Raw genomic sequence first — 18,504 nt, 5'->3', positions numbered from 1 at the left:
ATTTCCAAAAATAATTTTTTTTCCAAAAATAATTTTTTTTTCTGTGATATTCGAAATTTTTTTTTTTTTTTTTTCAAACTGTCTTAAATAATTAAGTGCTTAACTAATATAGGTTAAGTACCCCATTTTCCGAAGAATTTTCCGAGATTTTCCATTAAAAAAAAAATATTTTCATTTTCCATACAAATTCGTGTTCTGCTAACTTGAATTTTGATTTTCTCAAAAAATAAATTTTTTTTTTTGACAAAATTCAAATGGAGTAATTAAGTGCTCGACTAATTTGAATTAAGTACCCCATTTTCCGAAGAATTTTCCGAGATTTTTCATTAAAAAAAAATATTTTCATTTTCCATACAAATTCGTGTAGCAGAACACGAATTTGTATGGAAAATGACAATTTTTTTTTTTTTTAATCTCAAAAAATTCTTCGGAAAATGGAGCACTTAATTCAAATTAGTCAAGCACTTAATCATTCAATTCGAATTTTGTCGAAAAAAATTGAATGTTTTGAAAAAATCCAAATTCAAGTTAGCAGAACACGAATTTGTATGGAAAATGAAAATATTTTTTTTTAATGGAAAATCTCGGAAAATTCTTCGGAAAATGGGGTACTTAACTTATATTAGTTAAGCACTTAATTATTTAAGACAGTTTGAAAAAAAAAATTTTTTGGAATTTTTTTTTTGGATTCGTAGAGCACTTAATTAGCACCTAAATATTATACCAAACCCTACGAGCAGTTAAGGGCATTTTCTGGTAATTGCTCTGCTAACTTTGAATCAAGTTAGCAGAACATTAATTTTCTCCAGAAGTAGTGGAGCACTTAATTTAATTTTGGGGCACTTAATTAGCACTAAGAGATCCAATAACAAAACATATGTTCTGCTGACCTTGCTCTGCTAACTTGAGAGACATTATTATTCGGACATCTCCATACTTATAATTTCAATTTCCATTAATTTTTTTTTGACACAAAACCAATACTTGTCCCCTAGAGCAAGTAATATTTTTATGTAATTTAAAATTATTGAAAAGTTCAATTAAGGGTTTTTTCATTTAATTTAAATAAAGTGCACAATTACTTTTACGCTAGGCAGTTTTCGCTCGAATATGAATATAATTTGCAAAAAAAAAAAAACAAAATAACCCAATTGTAGAAAACCTCTTTGATCAATAATAATAAAAAAAAATAATTTGAGTAAACTCGCCCCCATTGCAAAAACCACTTAGCTGCCATCATTCCCATTACACATACTACATGCGGTTCAATCATCACTTTGTAACATAATTTTAAGGTTATAACCTAGAACTGCCAATCACATTACATATAGAACTCATTTGAGCACTACATGCAAATGACTTCATGAATGTAAAACGAGGCAAATGTCCTCAATATTGCCGATGATGGCGATGCCGAGAAAACATGTATGCCTATGCAAAAATGAATTTATAAAGCTTAAATTCGCCAATTCGCTCAGGCTCACCCACCCTTTGGCAATTGATCTGACAGTCAAGTGAAACAATCGATTCCATGCATGTCCTCGTTGGTATCTCTATATATGTTTTATACAGAATATCCAATTTAACATCTGTGTTCACTCAGGCTTGCGTTCAAAAGAACAGATATAAGCGCGAGAATAACCTCGGGGACTCTTTTGCTATCCCAATGATGCAAGCCGCAAGTGAACAACCTCTGAGTTGATACTCTTCAGATGCATCAAATAGTTTATATATGTTCGTATAGTGTGTATTTTATTTTTATGAACATCATACTGCTCATTCCCAATCAATTGGCAAAGGATCACAATGGGCTTATACAAAAAAATATCTAGCGGTCGATTTTGAATAATTTTGCCATTTGACGGATATACGTATAGGTTTGTTTGTAGGTAGGTACTGTGGCGGGAAGTTTATTTATCCTGTAAAACCTGAATTGGCAATTTTGTATTTTGAAAGCTATTGAATGTGGCCGCAGCAAAACTAACAACTCTTCATCTGTTTATTTTCCTTCTTTGTCTTGTTTGCCTTTTTGAAAAAAAAAACTTTTTTTCCATAGCCATTTCACACACACATGGCCTGTTATGGGATCGGCTCAAGGGGTGGTTCTTGGAATTCTATACCAAAACGATTCAATCGAATGGATGCTGTCCAAAACAGAAACAAGTTCGGCTTTGGACGTGCTCAAATATATACATACAGTTGCGTTGTTCGTTTTGATTTTTCGTTAGTTGCTTTCTACTTTCAAAGGACTAAGCTTCAAAAGAGTCCTCTTTCAGTTCAATGTCAATGAGGAATCAGATTTTTTTTTTTTGTTCGTAATAGGATTTAACGCTGTGGATTCAGTGAAATGTTTGATGGCATTTGAGTTGCTGGTTTAATTGAGCGTTTCGTCTATAAATTGACAACTTTGTGTAAGCAAAATTTATTTATATTTTCAGATTCAATTTCAATCGAGATGACACTTGACTCTGAGTTATTATTTCATTTATTTTGTATTGAGTTTGAAAACTTTGTAATGCGATAGAAATGTTTTTTTCTGACCCCCTCATTAACTACTTATTTGTAATTTAAATGCAAAACAAAAACAAATTTAAGAATTAAGTATTTGTTTTGTTTTTGTTTTGTAAATAAAATGAAAAAAATGTGAAGGTACTGAGTTGTGTTAAAAACTGGACAATGTATAGTAAGTATATTTTAATATTAGGGTGCTTTTTTATACCAGGAATATTGTGATTTTGTGTGGTAGTGAATTGTTGTGGTACTTGGCGAAATAACACGAAATTATTGTTATTAGACATCGAGATAACTAAAAACATTCAGATTAAAAAATTTATAAGAACATTCCAAGGAAGCAAGTTGTTAAAATAATAAAAAAATTTCTTAATTTTTTTAGGTATATGTATCTTGTACACAACACTCGTAACTAAAAGGCTCTTTGCAGTCAAATCCGTTTAATTTAAGTTTGGTTGATTCCCTAGAAAAAAAAATAATTTCTTAGTACTAAAATTAAGGGTACGTGCTATATGACCCAAATGATAAACGTTATGATAGTTATTCAAAAACGACTAAAACGTTTTTATTTAAAATAGTAAATTTATTTTCCATCCCATGGTTCTTCTTTAGAAATTTTGTATTTTATTTTTTTACTAACGATATTTGTCGTATTGGTTTCGTAAACATGTTAACTGATTTTAACTGATTTTAACGAATACTCTTGCACAGAAACGTTAAAGTTACATTAATGTAAAAATTAAGGAAAATTTTCAAAAACGCGATTTTAGAATTTTTTAAAAAATTTCAATTTTTGTTTTGTTTTTTGAAGATTAAAGTTTTTGAAAAGCGACAATAAATATTTTTGAAACTTTGTTTTTAAGTGTTTATTGATACTTTTTTTGATACTTTAGTTTGGCGGGCAAAACCATTGTAAACCAATTATTTTGAAATTTTTTAAACAATTTTTATAATATTTTCTAGGTTTTTATTAAATTTCTTATAAAATTTTATTAAAACTATACCTAGTTTATTATTTTTTTGTATGGAACTTAAATATTCTGAGTAATTTTTACAATTATAAGTACAAGCACGTTCCTAGTTCTGCATATTAATTTTTTTTTTTGAAACTCCCAACATACTAATTGGAAAATTCTGTCATTCATTCATTACATCCTTTGAAATGCAATCGAGAGTTTTGGGTGAAAGTTGATGTCTCCATGATGTAAAAGCACTGCTTGCTTTATCATATGCATTGATTTCTACCTTCAGTTATTAAATTACTGAAGCGTACAGTGATTCCCCAGTAATTATTTAACTCTTTTGAGAAAAGTGAATAAGGAATTCCATGTGACACCTATCCATCACCATGTTGGTCGATACGATATGAGAATCGGCTCACAGTGGGGGTCATTTATTGTTAAATTACAGCAACTAGTAATTAAGGTTTCGACTTCTCAAACAGCAATCTTAATAAGAAGAGTGTGAATGACTTCTATAGTAAACATTTATCATGAAATTAAGTGAATTAAAGAAGAAAAGTTTGATTTTTCTTTTCAAGTCTAGAATAAATTTGGGTTATAAAAAAAATAAATATCAAAAATTAAGTAATTGATCTGCGCAAAGTTGGTTGAAAAAAAAAACGGTAGAAAATATTTTAGTTTGAATACAATTGTGTTACTCAGCAAATTTTTTTATTTTTGATCGGTCGACGACGGTAGAATGATTGTAATGTGTGGGGGCTCTAAATACACTAGCCCAAAAAATTAAGGGAACAAAAAAAATCGTGATTTTTTTTAGTGATTTTCGATAGGCTGTATCTCAGTAAAAAATGACCGCATCATGATAAAATAAAAAGGATGTGAAAGCTCTATTTTTCTAGTTTTAAATATTAAATATCCAAGAAAAAATTTAAAGTTTTCAAAAAAACTTATGTTTTGAAAAAAAGCTTTTTATACCATTTTTGGATATTTTTCCTAATTTTGATTTTTTTTTTTTTTTCTTTGGTTTATCTATAATTTAAACGATATTTATCAATAAAATGTTCAAATAAACTAAAAAAAAATTGATTTTGCTCATAAAAAAGTAACAAGAAGTAAGTCATTTAGAACTGAAGAAATATATGGTGTTTTACTTCATCTCAAAAGTTCAAACCTTCACAACAGAAAAACTGCTTGATGAAGAAGCCTGAAACTTTGCATATTAATTTCAGGTATATTAAGCTTCAATAATTAAGCCTCAGTTTAATCTTTTCACCCATAGAAATTAAATAGCGGTACATTTTCTAAAAAAAAAACGTAAAAATGCCTATTTTGATAGCTTTCCTAAATTAATCTCAAAAATAAGAAAGCATTTTTTTACAAAGCAAACTTAATTTCTAAAGGAATTCTAAAGCCAAATAAAAAGCCTTTCTAAAAATAATAATTATTTTATCAGAACAAATTTTCCCACTTCCTTATGAGAGAAGTAAAAACAAAAAAAAAAAAATAGAAAATTTTGGTTTTTGAACATTTCCAACAATTTTGCTATTTTACCGTTATAGATAAAATAATTTGATATTTAATCCTAAAACTAGAAGAATAGAGCTTTCACATCCTTTTTATTTTATCATGATGCGGTCATTTTTTACTGAGATACAGCCTATCGAAAATCACTAAAAAAATCACGATTTTTTTTTGTTCCCTTAATTTTTTGGGCTAGTGTACTTTAAACATTTCCATAAGCATTGAGTTCTTTTTTTTACAATTTTTTAAGATCATGAGGCTTGATTCTTTTGATTCTTGATTTTTGACAAAATGAAACATTCTGACCAAATTTCTATTTTTGCTTGCAACATGATTAAAGTCTCATAAAATTTCTTAAAGCTTTGTTGTAATATATTTCGTAAATTTTACCCAAATTCAGAACTACTGGATTTGACTAACGACCATTTTCAATGGAATTAATATACCATTTTAAATTTAACTCTTGCTATTTTGTAAAAATAACAACAAAAATTTATAATCCAGTTAAATAAGGGTTTAACCTCGGAATGAATGTTAGTAGAAATTTTTTTTGCTCAATATCTTCCTTTTGCCATTCTATAACGTTACTCAAAAGTCTAGAAAAATCTCATGTCCGCTTGTCGCGATTTCAAGGACATATCGCGAAATGGAGATTTTCAAAATTAGCAAAAATAGGCTATGGTAGTATATACACATATGATACATGATTTCAAGGTATTTTTTAATGCTGATTCCAAAAAATCTAAAATTAAGACAATCTGACGTCTCTGGAAAAAGTTATACCTGTTTTTCATCTGTCAACTCATATTATTATAACAGTTGCAAACTTACTGCCGAAAAACCCTTAAAAGTTATGGTAGATGAACCAAATTTTGCATGAAGATTTTAGAATCCATCATTATTAAAAATCAAAACAATCCCTTACAAAAAATATATATACCTACGAAATAATGGTATTTTTTGATGGAGGGGCAAATTTTAGGATATGCACTAAAGAAGATTCTTGTTCATCTTAGGAATAAGTGCAAATAGGCTAATTTTTTTCATTTTAATCTTTGTTTGGATATTCTCTAACTACCCTCAAAAATCTAAAAAAAATCTCATGTCCGCAAGTCCTAATTTTCTTGGTTTGAAAATAAGGTGCAGATTTTAAAAAATTAATAAGAAAAGTTTAAATTTTTATATGTATACCAACATAAGCGACATGATTTAAAGGTATTTTTTAACACTAATTCCAACAAAACTCACAAACAAGTCAACCTGACCATCCCTGAAAAGTAATGCACCTTATTCATGTTGATCTGACACAAATATATGAAGTGTAGTTTTCCAATTTTTTAAAATCTGCACCTTATTTTCAAACCAAGAAAATTAGGACTTGCGGACATGAGATTTTTTTTAGATTTTTGAGGGTAGTTAAAAAATATCCAAACAAAGATTAAAATGTAAAAATTAGCCTATTTGCACTTATTCCTAAGATGAACAAGAATCTTCTTTAGTGCATATCCTAAAATTTGCCCCTCCATCAAAAAATACCATTATTTCGTAGGTATATATATTTTTTGTAAGGGATTGTTTTGATTTTTAATAATGATGGATTCTAAAATCTTCATGCAAAATTTGGTTCATCTACCATAACTTTTAAGGGTTTTTCGGCAGTAAGTTTGCAACTGTTATAATAATATGAGTTGACAGATGAAAAACAGGTATAACTTTTTCCAGAGACGTCAGATTGTCTTAATTTTAGATTTTTTGGAATCAGAATTAAAAAATACCTTGAAATCATGTATCATATGTGTATATACTACCATAGCCTATTTTTGCTAATTTTGAAAATCTCCATTTCGCGATTTGACCTTGAAATCGCGACAAGCGGACATGAGATTTTTCTAGACTTTTGAGATATGTTATAGAATGGCAAAAGGAAGATATTGAGCAAAAAAAATTTCAACTAACATTCATTCCGAGATTTACCACTTTTTTCTCCTTATTTTACTGTATTATTACATTTTTATAGAATTTTCGAGTCTCTCTTTCTTTTTCAAGTGCAAAATTTCTAGTTTAATAAGTAGATAATAATTGATGTTATTTATAATTTAACTATTATAAATATACAGTTGATGTTCTTCTTTGAACCAGATTCTTCTTTGAACCAGATTAAGTTTTTTTTTTTAAACAGAATTGTTTGCCCATTACTTCTGAAAATATGTGTTGATTATGGCTTTAAGTCTGTTTTATCATTTTTTGTATATTTTTATAAAATTTTTTTATAAATTACCTTTAATTTAAGACTTACTATGCATCATTTCGTTGTTAAAAAAAAAAACATAAAAAAAAATTTCGCATAGGTACGTAAAAATGTAACGTATATCTACACCATTGTGTCCCATGTTGATAGTGTCTTTTGTTTTTATCATTGGGAATTCCTTTTGAAATCTTAGTGTACCAACATTTGTAAGTTTATGTCTGCATCAATTAAAAAACGTTCTAAGTGTAATAATGGATTGCTTTGCTTCAGATGACTTTAAGGTGATTCTAAAAAAAGTGAGGTTAACGAAGTAATGTTTCGAATTGTACCTGGTATACTCATAATGTCTAAAATTGTAAATAAATTTGATTAAACCCAATTTTTAGTGTTATAATTGCATAAAAACAAATTCATCATGGTCAGGGCTACCTTTGCGCCTCTTAAGAGCCGTTATTCCTCTTTTTTCACCTAATCCACTTTCAGTCCACTTTTAAAAAACTGTCAAAAAATCATTCTTTTTGATATTTTGGTTCCTTTTTGTCCTCTTTTTTAAAATTATGTACGTTTGATTAAAAAAATTTACATTTTTTTGAAAATCAATTAAAATGTGACCTATACTACTTTTAATTATAACGACTATAAGGTATAAGGTTATTTTTAATAAATTTTATGTTGTTACTTGAAGAAATTATGCACAGGTAATGTTTCTATATTATTATTTTGTGGTTGTATTTCTTCCCTTATTATTCAAATAAAAACGCCATTTTTATTTTAAATTTGCCAATATATTTCGAGGTTCATACCTCATCTTCAGGGCTAAAAATATTTATTTAATAAGCGTTTTTAATATATAATTATAAACATATACCTACAATAAAAAATAATTTACCTATTATAAAAACTATTTTAGTTATAATATACAAATTATTTCTTCGGCTACAACATTAATGTTTGATGAGGTATGAACCTCGAAATATATTGGCAAATTTAAAATAAAAATGGCGTTTTTATTTGAATAATAAGGGAAGAAATACAACCACAAAATAATAATATTATAATTCAGAAAAACAAAATATAAAATATAGTTTCTATATTATTCATATTATGTTCATACAATTTTAATTTTAAGAAATTGTGTTAGAAGGTTTGTGTTGCGGTTCGGGAAAGGCGCAAATGAAGTATTTCGTGGGACTGTCGGTCGTACTTAACTTATTCTATTTTCACAGTTTTTTATTGGAGCCATTTTTTATCAAAATCCTCTTTTTTGGCCTCTTTTTGAAAATCTACGAAGGTAGCCCTGGTGTCCGTATTCAAATTCTTCTGCAACTATTTATATTTTCTTGAAATGCACTAGGTGTGATGATTTTAAACACAGCATACCTACAGTTAAAAACAGAAGAAAACAAATTCGGAATACATTCTTTCGTAATGTGATATAATTGCCCTTTACTATCCTTCGATGTCAGATTTTGGAGTTTATTGCGTAATTTAGGTATCATCAGTGACTATTTCATTAATCCTACCTTTATTGATGAAAATAGAACCTCTATTTTGTACTTTGTTACAATATATAAATTACAAGACGGAAATAAATTAAAAAATATTGATTATCATAAAATTCTATTCTATTTATGCAACTACCATTCAATTCTGTTGTGCAAATAATGATTAAGTACTTACGTAGTGAATTTCATCTATAACGAACAAATTTCATTCCCTTCTTACCAAAAATTGCATTGGTTTTGAATTCAATTATCAGCTGTGACGTCTCTTCCACCCACTTAAATAATTTCACCCATTTCTTTCAGGTAGTAAAATTGTCAGTTGGATTTTCCGACATTCTTAGAAAAGACATCGGTAGCCCCCTCGCACATCCCCTCACATCCTTTGCAAATGATGAAGCCACACAATTCACCTAGCTTCTCATCCTCAGCATAATTAGTTCACAACCCACCGAGCCGTCACCACCAGCATCAACTCAGGTGGAATTTTGCATCTAGCACCAACCAATGTAAAACTAGAAATGCAACGCTACGAGACGGATACCGATGCATATCCCAGGATCACAGCTATCCTTAATTTATGCTTCTGCTTCGTTCATATGCAAAGCCAGCGTAAATCATTTGAGCGGGTGACCTGGTTTCATCAGTTTGGTTAGCATGTTTTGTTTAAATTTCTCATTCAATATTTCCCTATTAAATTTTTAATTATATCCTCTCATGGATTTTTTAAAATTTATGTGAAGGCTAATGCCAGCGAAAAACCCAAACATATAACAACGAAAGCTTGATTTGGCTTTATCCTTCTTTCACCAAGCACACACACCCAGCTTCGCCACCTGATCCACCTTAATTCATTTATAATTCAAGGTGTTCAATGTTTGTTTTACCGTCAGGGAATTATCAAACACGCTCTTCTTAGATAGAGAAAAGAGAAGCGAACTTAGAAAATTGAATTAAGTTTTGCGAGATTTTGAAAAACATTTTACGGGGGGTATTTGCATTTTTAATTTTTCTGTGGCGGTGTGGTTGAATTTCCTAAGGGATTAGGCTCTGTGAGAGAATAAATGTGCTGAAAATGTATCAGGGAAAATTCATTAAATGAGACCTTTTTCCGCCTGGGGATCAAAAAAAAAAAAAAAAGAAAAAAAAATGTTTATTTTAAATACAACAAAGGGATTGTGAGTGGTGCTGGTGTAGGGAGAGCTTTTTAAGAGGACAAGACAAGAAGTGACATCCAGGGGAGATTGTTTATAATAGTTAAAATAAATGGCTTTAAGATAATGTGGGTGTTGGTAAAAACTGTTAAGTTCAAAATAGAATAGAATTAGGTGGGAGAGGCTAAATTTTCGTGTATAATGATAAATATTTCGAGGAAAGAAGCAAGATTTATACTTATTTTAGACACCAGGTATTATTTCTGGCTAATATTTTACCGTGCAGGATTATTTTCAAAGACTTTTTGTGAAAATACGCCTAGCCACAAAGTTTTCCAGGGCTTAGTTAAGGAAATTTGTTGTGTATTTTAAGGTATTATGGTCGTTAAATTATTGTTTGCAATGTGTATCAATGGTGCTTATATTAGAATTGTCAAGAGATTGTGTGAAAGATTTCTGGGAGTTTCATTGAACACCACATATTTCAAAAATCTAAACCAAAACTGGGTCAACCAACGCGTTGCAACGACTCAACGGCGGATCCAGGGGGGGGGGGGACGTGCCCCCCCCCCACCTCAGAACTGGTTCATACTTAAAGCAAATCAAATTAATAGGGTTGTTAAGATATATGAATAATAACAGAAAGAACTTGAGTGAAACTCTTGTCTATTTCTAGCTGGAAATTCGAATTTTATTGTTTTACATCCCTTTTGCACCTCACAAATAAATAAACGACTATAATATTGCAATATATAATATATACTAAATCAATTAAAAAACGAAAACATTTTTTTTTATAAATTTCATCTTTAAAACTTAATTTCTCAAAAACTATTTAATGAAACAACTTGAGTCAAAAAATAAAATAAAGAATAAATTGCTAACTTTAAGAAAAGTTATAGCACAGGATTTTACATGCATTTTATGATTTTTAATATTTTTTTTTTCTCCCGGCTAATCGGGAGCTTTTACTGTACCAAGAAAATGAAATTTTTTCCTTCCGAATAACTGTTTTGTCATTTGGTACCTATTTGATGTGAAAAATATGCCCAAACATGTTTGGCCAGGTCTTAGACATAAAGACCGCACTGTGCGTCGTTAAAATTCCCTGCTTGTCAGTCAGTCTTATGGTACTTCACTTTATTTCTAATTGTTATTGCTGACTTTTTTACCAATCCGTCCCTTGTGCCCCCCCCCCCCCCCCCCCCCCAGAAAAAAATCCTGGATCCGCCCTTGCAACGGCTTGTCAGGCAGCCACGAGCACGACAGTAGTAATTAAAAAGCTATATGTACCACAATGTAAGAGAATTCAATAATGTTAAGCTTTCTGACGCCTTTTTATAAAAGTTCTTAAAAAAAAAAACAATTTTGTTATGCTTATTTATTTACTCTCGGAAACCCGGAAATAATAAAACTCAATGAGAAAAGCGAATGTGACAATTTCATAGAAGCTATCACTTAAATTATCTAGGGAGAATTCTTACAGAAGAAATATTCGTTTTTTTTTAGACTGGAAGCGGTAACAATAAGGCTTCAGCAACGAGAATGTAACACAGCAACCAACAACTAATTATTCAAAGCCAGCTTTCAACAACTCCCAGTTTCAAAACAGGTTTCAAAAATACATATAAATAAAATTGATGGAAAAAAAATGCTAGATAATTTTATCACTTAATAAAAGAAGTTGAGACTTTTAAGGATATAAGATATAACGAATGACATAAAGTCTCCTTTCTGTGTTAACCACTTATCTACAAAGAAAATTTCTTCAGTTTTTAAAAGAAATTTTAGTTTTTTCTGAATACCAAACTTTTGGCATATATGTATGTAATCAATCGGAATTCGAATTAACGTTTTAACATTTAAACTGAGTTATATTTTAAATAAACGCTTTTGTATCTAAAGTTTTTGAAAGTATGTTAGCATTGTTTAGCACAAAGTTATATATTTTTTAGTGAAATGTAGTTACGTGGTTAATGCGGAAAGGGCTTTAAACATTTTTTTTTTTTTCTTAAGCATAGTTTGGCCTTCAGACATTCTCGTTTTTCATAATAGCTCTTTGTCATGGTTATAGTTTACTTGCTGCTCGTTTCGTTTTATGTAATGGACCTCCCGGTTTTGACAAGGGAAAAAAGTGGATTAGCAATTAGTGACTATACAAATGTAAACAAAATGTCCCCGTAATGGTATAGAAAAATAGTTTTTTATGGAATGACTTTTCCGATCGCTTAAAAAAATGGAGAAAAATATCCTTGCTGACAGAAACGTCCACAGAGGGCCCAACTTTTGATTTTTCCCTCCAAGTCCATAATTTGTCTCTCCTTAATTCCTATTTGGAAATCCTCCTTTCTTAGTGTTGCATTGGGATAATAAGCTTTTGCATTTGAAGTTGTCGATGTGAGAGTGCTAATACGAACTAATTTAGACACATGTTCCATAAGTCGGAACATTTGGCTGAATTAAAAGCGACATACATACAACCATTGCGTTTGGCTTGTTTTCATCAACCCTTTGAACTTATAACAAAATAAAAAATACGGATGTTGAATTACAATTGTCGAATTAGAAGATTTTTCCATTTCAAATTTTGACGATGAAATTGAAAAAAAAAAGTTTCTTTCTATATCTACTCATTACTCATACCTATATGAAATGAATTCTAAATAAATATAATCAATTACACCTAGTATTTTTAATCTGTCGTTGGCTATCTGAATTTATGTTTTTGTTTCAGTTTCCAAATCCAAAAGTATTTGAATTGCCGGGATAGTTCAAAGGAGTCCATCTACCAGTTTACAACTGCAAATAAACGGTGGCGGGTCTTTATATTGTATTTCAAAATTCTGTAGAACAAAATATACCTACAAAGCAATTTTTCGTTATGCCAGATTTCAAAATACAGAACAGTGGAATACAGAAATTTTGAACCCCAACAACTTACAAACTATTAACCCACACCCCAAAGGAGCCTTAAACAATCATATAAATTAGCCATAGGGACACACCCATCCCATAAGTTCAGTATCATTAATTTGCAGCAAAGCATACCATCAGCATTAGTATATCTGAAACAGTGAGAATAAATTTTACAAAAAATTTGAAAACCTTTTTACATGTCTCTAACTCCTAATTCTCGAATAATTATTGCTTTTATCTTCGTTCCCAAGCCTGGGGTAGTAAAAGAAACCTGAATATCCTTTGTTGTTTTTTTTTTTTTTATTATTTTCAAATCTCAAAGGTAAAAGTATAATAATTTTGTTTGAAAGTGAAAAAAAAAAAATATAAAATACCAAAATCAACATCTTGCTTCCAAGCAAAAAAAAATAATATTAATGCGATTTCTTCGAATAAAAAAGACTCCTATATAAGCCTGCACTTCGAGTAGGTAGATAGCTACCGTACCTATCCCTGAAACACTGAAAATCACTTTTCCAAGAACACCGCACTTTCTTAAATTCTCCATTGTTATCATTGTGGAAACGGTGCGGTAAGCAGATAGGTATGCAAAAAAAAAAAAAAACAAAAAAGAGGAATCTTACTTTGCTTCCATATTTAACTCCATTCTCTACCAAAATAGTTTAACTTTATCCTGAATCATTTCCCTGTGTAAAAAAAAAAGGGGAAGGAAAAATTTTGTTCGCTTTTGTTCGAATTAAATAATTATATTCTCGTTTCTTTCTCTCTTTTCCTTTTTTTCAGTACTAGATTGTCAAGTCAGCGAATGGAGCCAATGGAGTGAATGCGACAAAAGTTGTGGTATTGGTATGATGACTCGTAGCCGAAGCGTCCTGCAGCCATCCCAAAATGGAGGAAAACATTGCCCGTCGTTAGTGCAGAAACGTGGTTGTCAAGGACTCCGTTGTCATGGTCATCACGACAGGAAAGTTCTGCGAGGTGAGTAAACTTGTATTTTTGCTATTATATTCCCATTTTCAATTATGTCAGCCTGGGGGGGATATTGTACTCTCTGAAACGACATGCGGTTTTCTACACCCTTTTTTTCTCATAGTCATGAAAATTTTATTTAATGGCATTACTGGGTCGCACGTACTTGGCCTTAAATTAGGTATCATGGGACTAAAATATTTAAAATGCATAAAACTGAATTGAAATGTGTACGCTTTTTGGAGAAATAACGATAAAATTGTTTCATTTTCTCAAACCCTGTAAGCCGTTAGCGGAATTCAAAAATATAGAACAACCTTCAATTAATGCTAAAACGTGCTGAAAATGAGAAGATTTTTAGTTTTTATTAACAAATTGTATGTATTTGGTGTAGTGAAACAACAAAAAAGAGAAATAACACTGAATTATAAAATTAGGCTTTATTGGATTTTAATAAAGTGAAAAACGCAAAATTTTGTTGTTGGAGCTAATTTTATTTACATTGCTCAGTCCCTTTAATGTTTTCGGCAGAAAGTGCCACCCTAAATCCAATACTATGCCGATCCAAAAATACAAACTCAATAGTGTTAATCTTTCACACTGCTTCTAATATTTTGTACAATAGAACAATAGTCATGTTCGGGTTCGCATAAGTTGAAATGGTTTACAATAGTAAACCTGTTGAATAATGTTGATTTAGAAAGTAGATATATACATACATATGTTGCCGATGTTGTTCCACATACTAGTATGTGTAAGGATTGAAAAGTTTATAATCCTTACTTAAGGTGGTGCTTCCACAATCCATACTCTCGACCAACAGGCATCTAACCAGCGCTTTTTACCTCAAAGTACTCCACTTGTGTTTGTGTAGTGTACAAATGTATTCATAGTAAACAGTAGAGCAGTGGAAATTTTTTGAGAGAAATTGCTTCTGAAAAAGGACTAAAGATTCTTCGGTTGGAACCACTGGACTAACTTCTTTGTTCTGCTTAGGATAAGTTCGCCCTCAGTTTTTTTTTTAATAATTAGTACATCTGTGATGCAGGTAACATTAAAAAACATCTATTATTCATTTGAAATTTAAAATATTGAAATGAGAAAGTTTTTTTGTGTTGAAAATGCTTTGAAAACGAAGCAATTTCATATCGAAGCCATCTTGATCCTTGATAAAATTAAACTAACTAAACAGTTTGTTAGCGTTAATCTAACAAGCAATCTTTTTTGGCAATTTTCACGATCATTTAATGGACTACAACAAACATTCATAACCTAACCGTCGGTCGTCTTACCTTCAAGCTGAATATAAAATGTATTAAAGATCCTTTGAAGTTTTTGTTTAATAGTGTCGTGGTCATGGCGTACTTTCAATAGTGTCGAGGCGTACTTTTTTTTCGTGACCAAAATCATTTAACATTTTTAATAAATATAAACTGCTTTCCTTTGGGAACATTATCTACTGCGTAGCACTTAAAACTGTTTGGAACTACTTTTTTAATAGATGAGTAGTAGTTGAAAGCAGCTTTAAGTACAAAGCAGTAGATAAATTCCCCCAAAGGAACGCAGCCATTTATATTGTGTTTTTGAAATCAGTTCAGAGAAAGTCTGAAACAAGTATTTTTTTTATTAAAAAAGTAGGAGCTTATTTGCTTAATTAAAACTAAAACCTTAAGTTTTTGAGAAAAATAAGTTTTTTTTTTTATTTTACTCATAGGTATGGCAGATACCGTTGAGAATTAAATTTAAATTTAAATTTTTATTTTTATAAACTGTAATAAGCTAAATTTCTTTTAAAGTGCTTGAAATCGTGTATCGTTAAAAAAAATGTTTAATGGTGAGAAAATAATAGAATTAATTGATCTTTTTTTACTATTTCCACTGGTCATTTAAAATTTAAGGTGAAACGTGTTCACATTTCCCAGTCTTAGTTATTTACTTTTCTTCTAAAAATAAATATTTAAGCTTTTATTAAAAAAAGAAAAAGTTGCATTCCAATTGTTTTTTTTTTATCTTTTCCTACTTACCATAAGTGCTGCTCAGAAGACCAGGATTGAAAATTTAGTGAATTCTCGAAAATATAAAAAAGTCCTCAAACCCAATTTTAGGCATTGATGATGGAATTTTTTGATTCATAAAGTATCTTTTCTCTTCAAGATAAAGCCACTCCAAGCCTTTTAATATTTTGATTGACTAATTTAGTTATTTCTATGGGTATCCCCGGTTATATTCTGTCTGTTGATCTTAAGGATATAAGGATAATAAAAGTCCAAAAAAATTGTGGGTGATGGTCAAATAATTTTGGTTTTGGTTCTATTATAATTTTCATGTTCAAGTGCTTTAAAATGCTTAAAAACACTTTCTTAAAAGAAAAACTCTTACATCTGCCCTTCCGGATTGGAATATAAATAAAAGTGGCGTAATATCACAAAAAATAATTGTTTATGTACCTATGGATACAAATTCCATACTCTCTATTTCAAAGTGCCCAATTGTCTTCTATATTTATGCTTAGCAACTTTAATTCAAGTTGAATCTGGTAAACATGGTTTCTATTTAATACAAAATTCAACCGCTGCTGGGCTGGGGTTATATTTATGTCTCTCAAAGGAAATATCTTTGTTCAACAACCGTCACTTTTTATTACAAACGCAATTTTTTTTTTTTATATATACATATCTTCATGAAAGAATCTTTAATACGCCCTTAAAGCAACAGAATCACAACCAGGGCCCTATTTCACCAACTACAAGTTACAAGCACAAATTTGTAACTTGTAGATCACAAGTACAAATTTGTACAATGAAATTCTGTTTCACAAAGTACAAATAAGTTATTCACAAATTTGTGATTATCGAAAAAAAAAATTACAACTAACTTTTGAAAACCACAAGTTTGTAGAATTACCGTTTCACCAAATATATTTTTTTCTTGTAAACAACAAGTTTTTCTCACAAACTTGTAAAGCTCGTTTTAGTCTTAGCTGTGACTGTTGAGTTACTTAACTCATAACGACAGAAGTTAAAATTTGTTTCAAATGAAAACTAAGTTGATAAGAATATGAAAAAATAGGATTGCCATTTTTTAAACTTGAGCTCTTATTTGGCAACCCTATTTTAAACGGAAAATTGTCAAATAACTAATACTGTCATATCTTAGTAGTTTAATCAAATAAGAACATTTTTTAAATGCCAAACAAAATTGTAAATATATAGGTATGTATATTAAGGTTTTTGTATTGCTGGATTATTTTATAATGACATCCATGGATTTATAGAAGTAAAACCAAAGGTAAAATAATAATATTGTAAATAGTGAGGAAAATTAATAAAATAATTTAAGGAATGAAGAACTACAAATATGAGAAATAAAAACAAGCCTCTTTGATCAAAAGAGAACGAATTTTTCATACTTAAGAGGCAGGTTATAGCGATCAGGAAAATTTTTTAAACAGATATTTTGTGATGTTTTCATTCGATTTGAAGCACAAATGCTATACCAATTTTTAAAGCATTTGTTTTTCATTACAAATAAACAAAAAAAAAATATTTATTGCAAATAAAAAAAAAATGCATTAAAAAAATATTGATTGCAACTGAAATAAATTGCATTTAAAAAAATATTTATTGCAAAAAAAAAATTTTGCAAAAAAAATATAATTGCAACTGAAAAATATTTGCATTGAAAATAAAAATTTTATTGCAAATTAAAATATACTTAAAACAAATTTTATCGAAAATAAAAAATTTTCTCAATAGAAAAAAATTAAGGCAAAATGTGTGTGCATTAAATATTTTTCTTAAATTCTATGAATTTCTTACAATGCGTATACCCCAAATATCAATCAAACAATGCGTATCTGACCATACCTACATTAGTTATTTCAAAAAAGTCAAAACTGTAAGGGATTTGACGAATATTAAAAAATATATTTGATACACAACATTTTGCATTTATTTTTTTTAATGCAGAAAATGTTTTATTTGTAATATATTTTTTTTGCAATTCAAAATATATTTATTTGCAATAAAAATATTATTTTCAATGCAAATATTTTTCTGTTGCAATTAATTTTTTTTTGTAGCAAATTTTTTTATTTGCAATAAATATTTTTTTTAATGCAAATATTTTTCAGTTGCAATAAAAATTTTTTCACCCTGAATAATAATAACATAGCTTTTCTAAAAATAATAATAATGGCCTTCGGCATAAGGCCATTTTAAACACTTTAATCACTCTAAATACGGTTTTTACAAACTTGTATCAAAAATGACATACGTCTTGACTCTTGTAGAAAATTTTCACAAATAAATAGAAACTTGTAACTTTTTTTTTTTGGTGAAACAGAAACCCACAAGAAACTTGAAAGCTTACAAATTTGTTACTTGTAAAATACAATTTTTGGTGAAACAGAAAATGGATTTTTTCACAAATTTAAAATTGTAGATTACAAGTACAATTTTGTGATCACAAGAAACTGGTGAAACAAAATTAATCGATTTTTTCACAAATATTGTGAAAATTACTTGTAATTACAAATTTGTAAGTTGGTGAAATAGGGCCCAGGATGTTCTTATAAAACTAAGTGAAGTGTCCGCTGAACTGAAGTGGTGCAGGAAATTGTTTCTATTTAAAAAGCATTAGAATTTAATAAAAAGAGATAAATCTAGGAGAAAATAAGTTGTTGCTAACATTTACCCATCTCTTGTAGTAAGGCGAACAAA

At 29.5% G+C, this 18,504-nt stretch overlaps 1 protein-coding gene across 6 annotated transcripts in view; it reads left to right on the top strand.

Annotated features, from left to right (window-relative positions):
* Window positions 1-18,504, top strand: part of LOC129912300 (somatomedin-B and thrombospondin type-1 domain-containing protein) — a 159,072-nt gene that overhangs the window by 104,354 nt on the left and 36,214 nt on the right. For all 6 annotated transcript variants that reach the window (XM_055990513.1, XM_055990507.1, XM_055990509.1 and 3 more), the window contains one exon: window positions 13,598-13,792. In XM_055990513.1, the coding sequence (XP_055846488.1) occupies window positions 13,598-13,792 (195 nt within the window). The remainder of the gene's footprint in view (window positions 1-13,597; window positions 13,793-18,504) is intronic.

Source organism: Episyrphus balteatus, chromosome 2, assembly GCF_945859705.1.
Source record: "Episyrphus balteatus chromosome 2, idEpiBalt1.1, whole genome shotgun sequence".
Taxonomy (NCBI): Eukaryota; Metazoa; Arthropoda; class Insecta; order Diptera; family Syrphidae; genus Episyrphus; species Episyrphus balteatus.
This window is presented reverse-complemented; position numbering and strand designations above follow the sequence as displayed.